Source organism: Daucus carota, chromosome 9 (assembly GCF_001625215.2).
Source record: "Daucus carota subsp. sativus chromosome 9, DH1 v3.0, whole genome shotgun sequence".
Taxonomy (NCBI): domain Eukaryota; kingdom Viridiplantae; phylum Streptophyta; class Magnoliopsida; order Apiales; family Apiaceae; genus Daucus; species Daucus carota.
The window spans coordinates 40,786,211-40,800,355 of record NC_030389.2 but is presented as its reverse complement, the minus strand read 5'-3'; the positions used below and the strand labels follow the sequence as shown (position 1 = coordinate 40,800,355).

The following is a 14,145-nucleotide window of genomic DNA, read 5'->3' as shown; positions in this document are numbered from 1 at the left end:
TGCATAACAGCAAGAACCATAACTATAAAGTTTAATTGCTTTAGTACTTAATCCAAAAACGCTGGCATGTATATAAAATCCACCTGCCAACAAACAGAAGAAAATCATTTTACTCTTGAATTTGTGTGTGTGTGTGTGTGTTTAATCTACCATAAAACTAGAAGATACTCAAAGTACAATGTCACAACAAACAGTATGTAAAGAACGATTGGGCAAAAATTGGGCAAACTACTGGCCTCGCAACTAGCACTTGTAGATCACACAGATTCTAAATAAGGCATAAGGACGGTGGGATCACACAAAGATCATAACGCAGAATTATCCACGTCAACAGTGTAGATCAAAATGTTTCTTCAAGATTTTCTTGGATGTTCTTCCAAATCCCTTGGCCACTTCTTCCATCTCCTTTAGTTTAATCTCCTCACTCTTTATCTGATCAAGCCTATTCCGAACAAGTTTAGTCAATGCACCTCGGTGAGCATTATGAGCTGCATGTTGCGCGAGTTCAGCCTTTTCCTTGTTAAGTTGTTGGTACAGATCCTTAAGATAGTTCTTGTGCTCACATAGCTTGTCCCGGGCCATATTGTATTCCTGTTCTTGAGACTTTCTCAAGGCTGCCAACATCTCATCAACCTTGACCTCAAGTTTTAAAGACTCTATCACAGGATCAAAACTTTCAGATACTTTATGAGGTGAGGCTATTCTATCATGAGCAGGCTTTTCATTCATTGAAGATTCTAATGCATCATGGATCAGAATTCCTGTTACAAACATGTAAGGATCATTCTCCCTTGGATACAACATAAAAGAGTATTGATTATAGAGTATCTACATCAAGAGGGTTTTCTAATATAAGATTTTAGGTTATTGATAACATCAAAGTGGTTGCCTTACACAACATATAAACTATGATCTTAATCAATGTTTATATTCAGTGAAACTTATTGCCAAAATGCATATGTATGCTCCTGATTATTGCTAAAAAGATTACGAATGTGATGCACCCAAAACAAAAGAAAAAAGGGGTTGTCTATCCTGTGCCCTGAGAGGGCACAGGTTAAGCTATCATAAATAACCTCTTTTTCTGCTACAACTACTCTCTCTCTCTCTTCTCCTTTTCACATCAAACAATGATTCATTAATTAATACTTCTTGATTGTTGTGTGTTTTCTCGTTTAACCACATAACTAACGTATATGAGTTAAAATCTTTTCAATTTTAACACATCTTAATTTAACAATAAAATCATTAATAAATTTTTATATTACAAAAAATAAAAATATTCACTTAATTTATTGGGCTTTACTCTTTTTACATATTATTTTCAAAAAATATTATTTATAAATTATAAATAAATTGAAATTTTATTAAATACTAACTATATATTTACTTTTGATTTATCTTTCAAAATATTATATTTATAATAAAATATTATTTTATTTTAAAAAAATGTCAGAGAGCATAAAATAATCTTTTTATCAAATTTTATATGACAATGTTAATTGATTTCGTCCCACAAATAATAACGAGCCCCCTGCATATACACTAATTTTCTAATTAAAATCAGCCTTCTAACTAAAATCAGCCAATTCGATATCTAATAATAGATTTATGAATTTGTTATTATTTTAATATTTTTAAAAAATAAAAAACAAAAAAAGATATATGCTCCTTCTGCCCAAAAGTCTATCACAGCCTCACCATAACAGGGGCTCTATAACCCCTGCATTCAAAAAGGTCATATTTTCACCGTTCTTTAGAAACCCATAGATGTGCCCAGTAGTATAAATGCATAAAACCTGGGCATTAAACCATCTACTCTGCTTCTTCTCTTCACACTCGAGTTAATGTTGGTTCAAGGGAACACTTTTATGAAAAGCAATGAAGAGTTTTGGAGCTTTTATGTTTCCTTTTGAAATCAAAGATCAAAACTATAAAAATAGCATCAATTCATGTCATGCATACCAATTTGAAATTTTGCAGTAAAAGCAGTTAATACATTTATACTAATGCAAAATTTTGCAAAGTTGCAGACTTTAGGGGGTGATACGGCCCCTATACAATATGATGTGTGATAGGTTCTCGAGGAAAAGATCAGGGGAATACCTATGCATATGTCCAAACTTATTACTTATAACCCAGTGACAGAAACAGTATGAGATATTTTAGTGGTGCTAAAGAGTTGAGTACGGTCACCACGTTCGAAAATCAAAAAACATGGTATGGAAGAATAGTTTACAAATTACCCTTCCCTTCCCAACCGAAACTGAACCAAAAAAAAATGCTAAAGAAAGAGAAGCATCGCAACAGCAAAGGATTGAAAAAGTACCTAGGTTAGCAGCTGAAGTATGTTCCATCTTCCAAACATCTTCTAGGCAAGTCCCACTTTGAAGCTGATGCAATTACCAGTTTGGTCATGCTGCTCTTCTTTTAATATATAAACATAAATTTTCACTGCATAATCAGCTACATACCTTTCCCATAACCAATTCAATATGATGCAGCAGCTTCATCGCAGCAAGTCTTTGTGTACCATGCAAAACAGAAGCCCCCAAATCCAGAATTTTCATTATCTCATCTCGAGATTCAATAGCTTCACAGGTTTGTAAAAGCTTTGCCACATGTGAAAGAAGATCTGTCCTTGTATCACAGCGCCGGCAATAATACTCTGTATCCAAGCCAATGCAACCTTCTACTACTCCAGCCATGCAGGATCCAAGAGCGCATCTCATATGTGCTAGATGGCCACATATAACACCCTCACCAATAACTGCTTCACATCTAATAAAACTATAACCTCCATAGGCTATATCTATGGTCTTACAACATAAAATACAACAACAGTCCCGACAGAAGTGAGGTTCAGTACAACAAATGTCGCAAACCATGTGTCCAGGTAAAGCCTCATCTGATTCAACTAAGCTGCCACATGATGTGTTACCAGCCTTACAACATCTAATCCCATGCTGCAATTCTGACCCTAAATCCTCTCCTGTACAGGCAAACATTTAAAACTATTTTCAGTACCTACATTGTTCAAAGCAGTTGCAAGGATGGCAAAGTAATATACGATACAGAAAGTAGTTCCTTTAAGAGAATGACGCGGACTGTTGAAACAAAATCCCATTTTCTAAGAAACCTATCAAATCTTTACTTCCAGACATGCAGCCTTGGGATAGTGTGAAGACCAAAGCTAAAAGTAATGGTTCTTGAAATGAGGATGACTTTCATAATAAGCAGCATCCATCTTCAGAGCAAAATATTTGCTAAGAGCATATAATTATTTGTATTAATTTTTTTATTAAGGGCAGATCAGTCTAAGTGGATACCCGTAGCATATCAGTCTGCACCATATATCTACATAACAATCTCTTTATTTGTATTAATTTTTTCATCAAGGGCATTCTGTCTAGTTGATCTCTTCTTTTCTCATTTAAAAGATTAAATAGAAATAGCTCAATTAACTTTACAGGTTAGTATCTAATTAATCTCAAAGATTGTATATAAATATATAGTATAATAATAACATAAATAATGTACCTGAAGAGTGCAATTACCAATAATTTTAGTTTCTGGAAAAAATATTCGCTTATTCCAAACTTGATTAAATGCTAGACACATTAATAGCTTTTTGGTCAATTAGGTTCATAATTCATCTCAAGTAAACTTTTTATATCAAATATACAGTATATCAGAAAATAAAATTTAATACACATAAATATTTATTCCAAATATTATGTTCTATGAATGACTAACCAAAAGATATCACTGAGACAAAACCTACCAAACCTATATCCAGACATTTGATTTTCTCAAAACGCTTACTCTAAGAGTGATCTAACAAACTTAACGTCACGAGCATTAGTTATGGGCCCTTTGCCCCTCATACTTCTCAACAGTTATTACTGCTTGCCTTGCAGCAACAAATTTTGAGGTACAATACATGCCACATAACCTTACAAGGTGCACCATTAAGTGTCACCCAGATTTTAAATAAAACTTTTAGGCAAGTAAGCTTATACAATCAGTGGTGATGATGTATCATTACAAATATATGAAAGATACTAATGTCAGAAGTTTAAGCAAACCTTTTACTTCAGACTGCTCTCTTGAAGGAATTTTCCAACTGAACAAGGCGAAAAATGCCTCAACATCTGCTCCAATTTTTTGAATATATTGTTCGACTGCAAGCTTGCTTTTAAAACTTTTCGCCTTGTTAACTCTTTGAAGACGTTTTGGAAGATATAGGTATCTATCAATAAAGTAACCAGATACTGCTACTCTATTCCCCACCTTCCAGCGCCATATATCACCAGGTTCAGGCCAATCAACCGGAGCATATGGTAAGCCTTCACCAGAAGCTTGAGCAGAAACTGGATAAAGATATAATCCATTCTCTGGCATCTCAGTAGCACCTCGATTGTTTTCATCATTGTCGATCGCCATATATACTTGACTTAACTAACAAATAGTAAGAAAAATTAACCTCCATGTCACCCACCAGCCAGATTGATCAAACAAATGCAACAATTGTCGAGCACGTAAGATGTGATCATAGGATCACTTGAGAGGTCAGTCGATATATATACAGGCTATAATCAGTAATATTAATTCATTTGTTACATGTAGTGAATTATAAAATAATCAGTAAAATAACAGTAGACATCACGAGTCACGACCCCTTGAGTTGACAGCGGACCTAATGGAAGACTAAAATAATACAACTAGGAGATTAGCTTTGCAACAGACTGCTAATCATTTGTGCAAGATTGCACCAGGTGATACCTAGACAAAGACAAAGCACAGCTAGTGGAAACTGATTCTTTAGTCATCGGAGAATTAGGACATGTTTCAAAATCTCTGGGCGTAGCCAAAATTAATTCAAACCAGACATACCCAGGGTCAGGAGATGGTAAGATGTACGCAGACCATGCCCCTGCATAACCAAGTAGCAATTTAAGATGAACAAACATTTAACTACATAATTTGTAGAGTTGTCAAGACTCAAGACTCTAGACCTGAGCCATGGTTTTCTTCCCATTGGACATACCTATGAGTATTTTTAATATACTCGACTCAATATGAATAAGTAAATCGAAAAACCTCAAATTCTTAATGCTATTAAATTTGATTTGAAGACACGTGGGCAGTGCTTCTCATGTAAATATCCACCACCACTTACTTTTTGCCTCCCTATCTTAACCTTTTTCTCTCTTTCTCAACTCAAAACTAACACTGTGTCACCGCTAACCCGATTGATTAATTCTCCATCTATCAAACAAAATCACTAACTGCCGTATACACACATTTAGGCTTTGTCTACTAAGCCTGCTAATCGTCGCCTGAAGTTGATCGTTCCCAAATCATAACCGCGCACCGCCTTCTAGTCAACCGTTGTCTTTTACTTATTCTCGTTCCCTCTCACAATCTCTCGTTCTCATTTCTTCTCTCCACCAATCGAGAACGAGTCACACCACCTTCAAATAAATGTTGTTCCCGTTCCTAGTTCCACCAACTTAATCATCATTCTCGTTCCCATTCTTGTTGTTCCCGTTCCTAGTTCCACCAACTTAATCATCATTCTCGTTCCCATTCTCATTTGGGTCACCATTAGTACTTCCTCTCTCTAATTTGGTCCCAACAACATCCTCGTTCGTTCCCAAATTTGCGCCTCGGGATTATGTTTTGCGCTCGTTTCCATTCTACTTTAAGTGACAACCATAATTGTTTTTCAAAATTAAAAATATTTGTTTGATAGTCCAATGGTGTAAGAAAATAGAACTATTTTTGTTCTAGTAGAGTTTGACTCCTAAAATGCTCAAATTTGCCATGGCAAAAGTTAAGCTCGAGTATCAATTGTTGACTTGTAAGGATTGTGGGCCTGATAAAAAATTATTATATTTATTATTTAAATTATACACACCCTCTTATACATATCCGGAAATATTTTACAAAATACATGTTCTATCGAGCCGAACTTATGGGATTTGAACTTTAGTGAAGTTGGAACCTAATATTTAGTAAAGAAGAAACAGGTTTCTAAGTCTAGCTCAAATGTATGGAGCTTTAGTTGAGTTCCAAGCTTAGGATTTATTGATGAAGCTCGAGTTCTAAATTATTTAGTTGAGTCAGCATCTCCACCTCAAGTCAACTACACCACTCGTAACACAACAAATTTATAGGACCATTTCAATTTAGACATGATGTATTTGATCCATCTCTCTTTGTCTCTCTTTTATACGACAAATCCAATTACTTTGTAAGTGCACTTATAGTACTCTTAGCTCACAATGTTGACTTCTAACTCTTTCCCATTGCATTTCATGATGAAGTTTCACTACACAATTTCGATTTTGTTATGGCTTATACCTAAGCACTGTCCGTTAATTGTGACCCTCGATGACGTTCAGTTCTTCATTGTCTTAGTTGTGCATTGTCGGCAAATCACATGCATCACAAGACACTAGATACATATAGATATTACACCTAAAACTACAAAATCACCTCATCCAATGTATTCTGTATATCCAATGTTGATGGCAAATAACATATGCCATCAAACTCTTTTAGATCCATCTTTAAAGCACATCCACATTACGAGAGAATTACACCACATTTTACAATATCATACGTCTTATCTGGTGTTATGTCGCGTATAAAGATTATAACATACCCCAATGTACATTCATGACACCACTTTATCCTTGAGAGTCCTCATATACAATTTGCAAAATAGCATGGTTTTAACTGGTGTTAGCACTAAAGTGGTGGGGATGACACATAATGGGACGGGTGTTGGCGAGTTAAAAAATGTTAACAACATAATAACAAATAAAAGGCAATAAAAATCAAATGACAATCACCAAAAACACACTAAACGAAGGAAGTTGTGGGCCAAGAAGTTGTTGAGTTGATGCAAAACTAAAATGGGAATAAAATTTGTTGAAAATGTATTTGAAAGTAATTGGATGTTCTCAAAGAGCTCGTGAGTGGGGGAGATGGACCCTTAAGATGCTTGAATTCCATTCAACTAGATCAAGCTCAAAGACATAGGTTAGATTGACATTTTCAAGTAGGCGAAAACAACACATGCTCTGATACCCTTTAGCACCCATCGATGACTTGAACTGCCATTTTGCACGCCACAAAATTGCACCAAATATTTTCATTTTAGCAAAACCTCCATGCAAAAATTTGAATCCAAAACCACCCCTACAACTTCACATACACCACTTTAATTGTCTTGGTTACCAATGAGGTCTTTTCCACAAATAACATACGCCATTGGCCATCCATAAATAGCCAACGCCATTGGATAACACTAATCACAAAAACATGCACTATAAAACATGCTCAAGATCAATTGAAAGTCAAAACCAAAATTATGCAAAAATGGCTTTAATGCTTATCCTAATTCCCAAGGCATAATCATATTTTCACCAAGAAATTATGGCATCCATATTCATCACTATTTTATAATCGCGTACATCATTATCATTATCCCCTAAAATGGTGAAAGGACATTGTGTATGTCATAAGCGGGAAAACTGAATGGCAGACTCAAGGCAATGCCTATCGTGATAATCATATGAAGCACAAAAATGGAGGTAAAAATGTGTTATCCTGAATCATGCAAACATATAATGATCTTCAAATGTTTGAACTTGTGTCGTAAAAACTTTGAGTCATGTTATAAGTGAAATGTGCACCGACAATTGGGTGCATAGATGATGATAAATGTAGTGAGTTTTTAGTAAATTGGGATTGAACACAAGAAGGGTGGATAAGTATCACTAGTGAGCAACACTGGTTATGGATTCCCTTTAGCGCCCAATATTGACTTTTATTCCCATGCATATGCACTTTCACGCATATAATATGATATATTATATCATTCATTCACTTCATTCACATTCATTCACTTCATGACTAGTGATGCAATGTTGTGCCATGATGCAACGTTGTGGCACAACATACACCATTGGATCCATATCAAAAACACATTAAGATAAATGAATTTAGCATGAACCCATTCTAGGGTGTACTTCCATCAGGACATATATCATATTACCATTATGATATACATAATTCACAAGAAAAGCATACATCAATGAACAAGCTAAAAGTCAACAATCATAAAACTAAAATTATAATAGAATTGGTTCATGCCACATATTATAATTGTACATTCGTACTTCAACTGAAAATGATAAATAAAGTCATATGTATCCATCAAGTATATGTGGTACATTCATTGCACACTTTGACTCATTCAAAACTTAAGGTTCACCCGGCTCAATAATTTTATCCATCAACATCATTCAACCCAAAACCGACCCAAACAAATTGTAATAAACCTATACGACCCTAAATATTTCAAACCCAAAACATCAACCACAGTCAAACTTACGAGGATTTAATAATTAACTAATACAAGTATGTGTGTGATAAAACACAATGTTATAAAGAAGAAGTTAAATAAATCAAAGTTGTGATGCTTTACAACAAAATAGGATTTTAATTGATTACATGAAGTGTAATGATTTGTAACAAGATTGTGTTAGATCAATTAAATGTGGAGTGAACTTGACAAGAAGCTTTGAGATAAATTGGAGGGATGGGAGAGAATATGAGCAAATGTCTATAACAAATCACATTGGAAGTAAAATAGGGTCCCTCTAGGTTATTGTAGGTTATTGGGAAGGGCCTTTTGTTTGAAAGTTCATATATTGAGTTACTCTAAAGTTGCATTCACGTTGATTGGAATGGTAGAGAAATTTAGTAACTGTTCCATTTATTTGTTTGTTCAAGTATAATACAACTGGAATTAAATGAATAGATATATAATTATATAATATTTTTTAAAATTAGAAATTTAAGAAATAGAAATGCTTAATTTAGAGAAAAAATTATAAGGAAATATATGGTGTTTGCTTAGTTTGAAAAATGTTGTGTATGAAAGGAATGAACTCATCCCACCTGTTTTGGATAATATGTTTTGGATATATAATATGAAATGCAGTAACTCTGAATTCTATTCCTTTAATACAACCAAACAATTAGAATTTTTCATTCTATAAGGAATCATCATTTCATTCCAACCAAAATTCATTTCATTCATGTGAACACAGCCTATGTATTTTGCACACATATTGAACTTCAACTATTCGGGTACTTTACCTTCATTCAAGTTGATCAAACTATTCTTGTTTCCTTAAGTTTTTAAGCATTCTTAATAGACATATCGCTTATTTGTGAAATAAAATTGACATCAGACATAATATCTTATACGTATGTTGTGCTAATATTTAACTTGTTTAGTGTGATCTACAGATTCTCTTTTCCCTAAATTAAAATCACTAGCGAATTAGAATTAAAAATGATTTAATATTATGTTGAAGTACTATTGCATTATTAATGCTACTCTTAACCAATAGGAACAAAGATCATTTATAGATAGACTCGACTCAATATTAACATAATTACTCAACTAGGAATCAACTTTGTTCACTTGCGATAATACAAAAATTAGGGTTTTGTCCAATTATTAACAAGTTGGGTCCGGTTTGGATCGGGAGTTGCTCAAATTCATTTTCAGTCCTAATTACCCAAACTTTTCCGGTTCACGCCAACATTCCCCACTTGTCCGACCGTGCTCGACTACTTATTAAACACATTTACAATCATGGTTATTATTAAAATTCATTTCATTCATGTGAACGCAGCCTATGTGTTTTGCACACATTGAACTTCAACTATTCGGGTACTTTACCTTCATTCAAGTTGATCAAACTATTCTTGTTTCCTTAGGTTTTTAAGCATTCTTAATAGACATATCGCTTATTTGTGAAATAAAATTGAAATCATACATAATATCTTATACGTATGTTGTGCTAATATTTAACTTGTTTAGTGTGATCTACAGATTCTCTTTTCCCTAAATTAAAATCACTAGCGAATTAGAATTAAAAAATGATTTAAGATTGTGTTGAAGTACTATTACATTATTAATGCTACTCTTAACCAATAGGAACAAAGATCATTTATAAATAGACTCGACTCAATATTAACTTAATAACTCAACTAGGAATCAACTTTGTTCACTTGCGATAAACAAAAATTAGGGTTTTGTCCAATTATTAACAAGTTGGGTCCGGTTTGGATCGGGAGTTGCTCAAATTCATTTTCAGTCCTTATTACCCAAACTTTTCCGGTTCACGCTAACATTCCCACTTGTCCGACCGTGCTCGGCTACTTACTAAACACATTTACAATCATGGTTATTATTAAAATTCATTTCATTCATGTTAATGCAGCCTATGTGTTTTGCACACATATTAAACTTCAACTATTCGGGGACTTTACCTTCATTCAAGTTGATCAAACTATTCTTGTTTCCTTGAGTTTTTAAGTATTCTTAATAGACATATCGCTTATTTGCGAAATAAAATTGACATCATACATAATATCTTATACGTATGTTTTGCTAATATTTAACTTGTTTAGTGTGATCTACAGATTCTCTTTTCCCTAAATTAAAATCACTAGCGAATTAGAATTAAAAATGATTTAAGATTATGTTGAAGTACTATTACATTATTAATGCTACCCTTAACCAATAGGAACAAAGATCATTTATAGATAGACTCGACTCAATATTAACTTAATTACTCAACTAGGAATCAAGTTTGTTCACTTGCGATAATACAAAAATTAGGGCTCCGTCCAATTATTAACAAGTTGGTCGGGTTTGGATCGAGAGTTGCTCAATTTCATTTTCAGTCCTAATTACCTAAACTTTTCCTGTTCACGCCAACATTCCACACTTGTCCGACAGTGGTCGACTACTTATTAAACACATTTACCATCATGGTTATTATTAAACACCCCCACCCCCCACCCCCAAAAAAATAAATAAATAATCTACAAGCTTTTCACTTAAATGGCTAATTTCAGATAATGTACAATACAAGATAACTGAAGAAAAACAATCATGATAATAACATTTCAATGATGTAAAGAAACTAAAATTTATGCTGTTCACACTTACGAGAGACAAAGACCATAACTATACAACGGGAAAAAGAGACATACCTGTTTGGATAATCAACTGTAGCAGTCAGGTGGACAAATGATAAAAACCTAGGACAGGGAAAAAATGGATCCCGTCCAACTAGAAGAGGCCGCCAACGGCCGAGATGTGTTTTTGACAAATGGAGGGTTTGGATTTCGTGAGAGAGGGATCAAAATTGGATATAAATTTTTTTTATAAAATGAAGTTGGCGAAGATTTGATGGGAATGGGCCTCCTATTTTTACATAGATATTTCAGATTAAAATATTTTATCTCAATTATCATATTATTTTATATAAAATTTTGTATTCAATTTTGTGTATATATCACTACTGATATGAGAAATGCTAAATACCTTAAAAAAATTCAATATCTTTTTATCAAATCTTAGGGCATCTCCAACTATGATCTAAAAATTTAAATTTGGAGCAGTTCAATCCCAAACCATTCCAACTGTGGACTAAAAAATAATCCAAATTTGGATCAGTGAAAAGTACTTGTCCAAATTTGGATCACTACTATTCACTGATCCAAATCTTTTTAACATTAAAATATTATTACTTTTATTATTTGATGATTTTGTTAATCTTATTAAAATAGATTAATTAAGATGACAATATAATTAAAACAATGATTAATTATAAATTAAAATTTCAAAATACATACAATTTCAACAATTTATCGATCGCTCCAGAAAAATCAAAGATAAATATTGCTCATTGAACTTCGAAGTGTACCGTTTCAACTTTTTTCAATTATTTTGTAATATTTTATCTTTGTCTAGTCGTTAATTGTATTATTATAATTACTGATTAAATCATTTAATCATTTTTTAAATATTTAAAATCAAAGTATATGAATATTATAAGAATAAGTGAATATGGATATATATTTGGATCACATGGTTGGAATATGATTTGGATTCATGGTTGGAGTTGGCCTTAGTTTGCAATGTTTGATCGGTTAATAATGAGACATGTATACAAATACCCAATTAAATCAGTCAACTCTCTATCATTTTATTTGAGAAAATGATTTTGGAAAAACTGGGATCTCTAACACTATTCAGTATATATAGTGTCTATTTGGGCAAAATGACTTCCGGCTTTTTTCGATAGGAGCCGTCTTCTACTTTTTTTATCAGTTTGTGGTAAAAGTTAGAGCACTTACAATAAGAAACTGAGAATATTAGTTTTTATTACAGAGACTTACACTTTTTGTGCGCTACCTTTTTTAAGTTTAGTCAAAAGACTCCGTATACTACCGTGGTGATCAGTCTTAATTTTTTGAATTGTCTAATTTATCATATTTCATTTTAGACATATGATGTAATTGAAAAAATAAATGAAATTACACAATGAAAAAATAGATTCGTCTTTAAATTTTAATTTTCAAAATTTTGAAATAATAAATAAATATATTCTGTTTCTTAGTCATATACTGACTAATTTGACTTTAAAAAAATTAAAATGAACAAAGTAATTAGGAACGTATTGTTTATTAAAAAAATTTAGCGTCCCTAAATTTGAACTTAACTTTTAGCCAGTTCACATGGACTAAATTTAGCGATTCGGGAAATTGATGGTTCCTGATTTCTTCAATTGTTTCTTCCATCGGACTTTGCCACAGCTGATGGGTAATGTTTCGATAAGTCTCATGTGAAGAAGGTCATGAGCTAAGGTATTGTAGTAATATTGTATCACACACCCTTTTAATTATTGTGCACTAAGTTGGGGATCTTCACGAAACAGCCTCTCTACTTTAAAGGTAGAGGCAGGGCTGCGTACATTTTACCCTCCTCAGACCTTACTCTAAGCGGGAATACTGAGTACGTATGGTATGGTATGATACATGGACTAAATCAAATAAATCAAAAATCAAATTATCAAAAAAAAAATTAAAATGAACCGCACCGAATTTAAAATATGGACCGAACTGAATTATTTTGATTTGGTTCCTGAATGTTGAGCCTTTAAAAAAAATCTCTCAATCTCTTCTATTTTTCAAAGTCGTCGGCGAGACTTTCATCGATTTTAATGGGTGTAAAGCCCCAAATCAATTAATTTTTTAGTTTATTCTTATTTTTCTAATATTGCTCCTCCCCAGAAAAAGGATTTTCGTTTTTCTAGATTATATTGTTTGTTTGATATAAACTTTTCTAGATTTTTTGTTTCCAATCTATTTGAGTTTTGTTTACCCTCTTTTCATGAGAGTTTGGTGCGTTTTTTGTGTGTTTTGATGTGATTTAATGTTCAAGACGTTAAATCTGCTGCATTTTTAAGAATTTGATATAGTGATAAAAATTTGTATGATATTATAATTATGATAGATAACTTGAACTGATTCTTATGAAGCCGATACATGTACATATATTAACTTTAATAAATTGATAATGCATGAAATCTATATAGATGATCCGTTTTATGTTAGTTCGAATCGATTGTTTTTTAGATGCCTATGACTTTTCTTTATTGAATTAATTCTCTTTTTAAGAAAAACTCTGAAAAAATTAATTGCTCATAAGTAAATCTTTGTGAATATAAGTTTATAAAAATGAGTAAGATTCATATTACTATATGATAGTAAATTAATGATACATTATTAATACTAATATTACGAATATATATCGAGAAAAAATAGTTTATATACATGATTAAAAATAATAAAATATACAAATTCATTCAAAAATTCAGTTAAGTTTTAACGGTAGAAACTTGAGTTTTTCCTCTTTTACGGTATGCATGACTTTGATGAAGACAAACACGACCAAATGTGGTGATTCGACGAATGAGGTCCAAACATTCGGTTGGTTTGGTTACTTAAAAGGGAAGCGTTTATTATTTATAAATGAGAAATTATTTATAAGTTAAAAATATTTTTTTGATATTTACAACGTATCAAGTATACAAATTACTAGTATAATATTAAAATATTATAAATTATCTTTAAAGTGATCCTATACATTTTTGTAAAATAAAATTTCAAAAATAAAAACAAGTCGCAAAAAGTTAAGATTTTTAATTTTTAAAATCCTGACTCATGAGTTAAATTAAAAGCTCTTCACACAGATAG

General features: G+C 32.4%; 1 protein-coding gene across 2 annotated transcripts; it reads right to left on the bottom strand.

Moving 5' to 3' along the window:
• Nucleotides 1-47: 47 nt before the first annotated feature.
• LOC108202757 (protein OBERON 1) lies at nucleotides 48-11,250 on the bottom strand. 2 transcript variants are annotated; one of them, XM_017371288.2, is made up of 5 exons: nucleotides 11,095-11,250; nucleotides 4,089-4,461; nucleotides 2,475-2,992; nucleotides 2,330-2,393; nucleotides 48-761 (listed from the first exon to the last, which is right to left on the bottom strand). In XM_017371288.2, the coding sequence occupies exons 2-5, from the start codon at nucleotides 4,444-4,446 to the stop codon at nucleotides 328-330; spliced, it is 1,374 nt and encodes a 457-aa protein (XP_017226777.1). In that variant the 5' UTR covers nucleotides 4,447-4,461; nucleotides 11,095-11,250; the 3' UTR covers nucleotides 48-327. The 2 variants fall into 2 exon arrangements, with proteins under 2 accessions (XP_017226777.1, XP_063940631.1); XM_064084561.1 differs by having other exon boundaries at nucleotides 4,089-4,456; nucleotides 11,095-11,245.
• Between the last annotated feature and the right edge of the window lie 2,895 nt (nucleotides 11,251-14,145).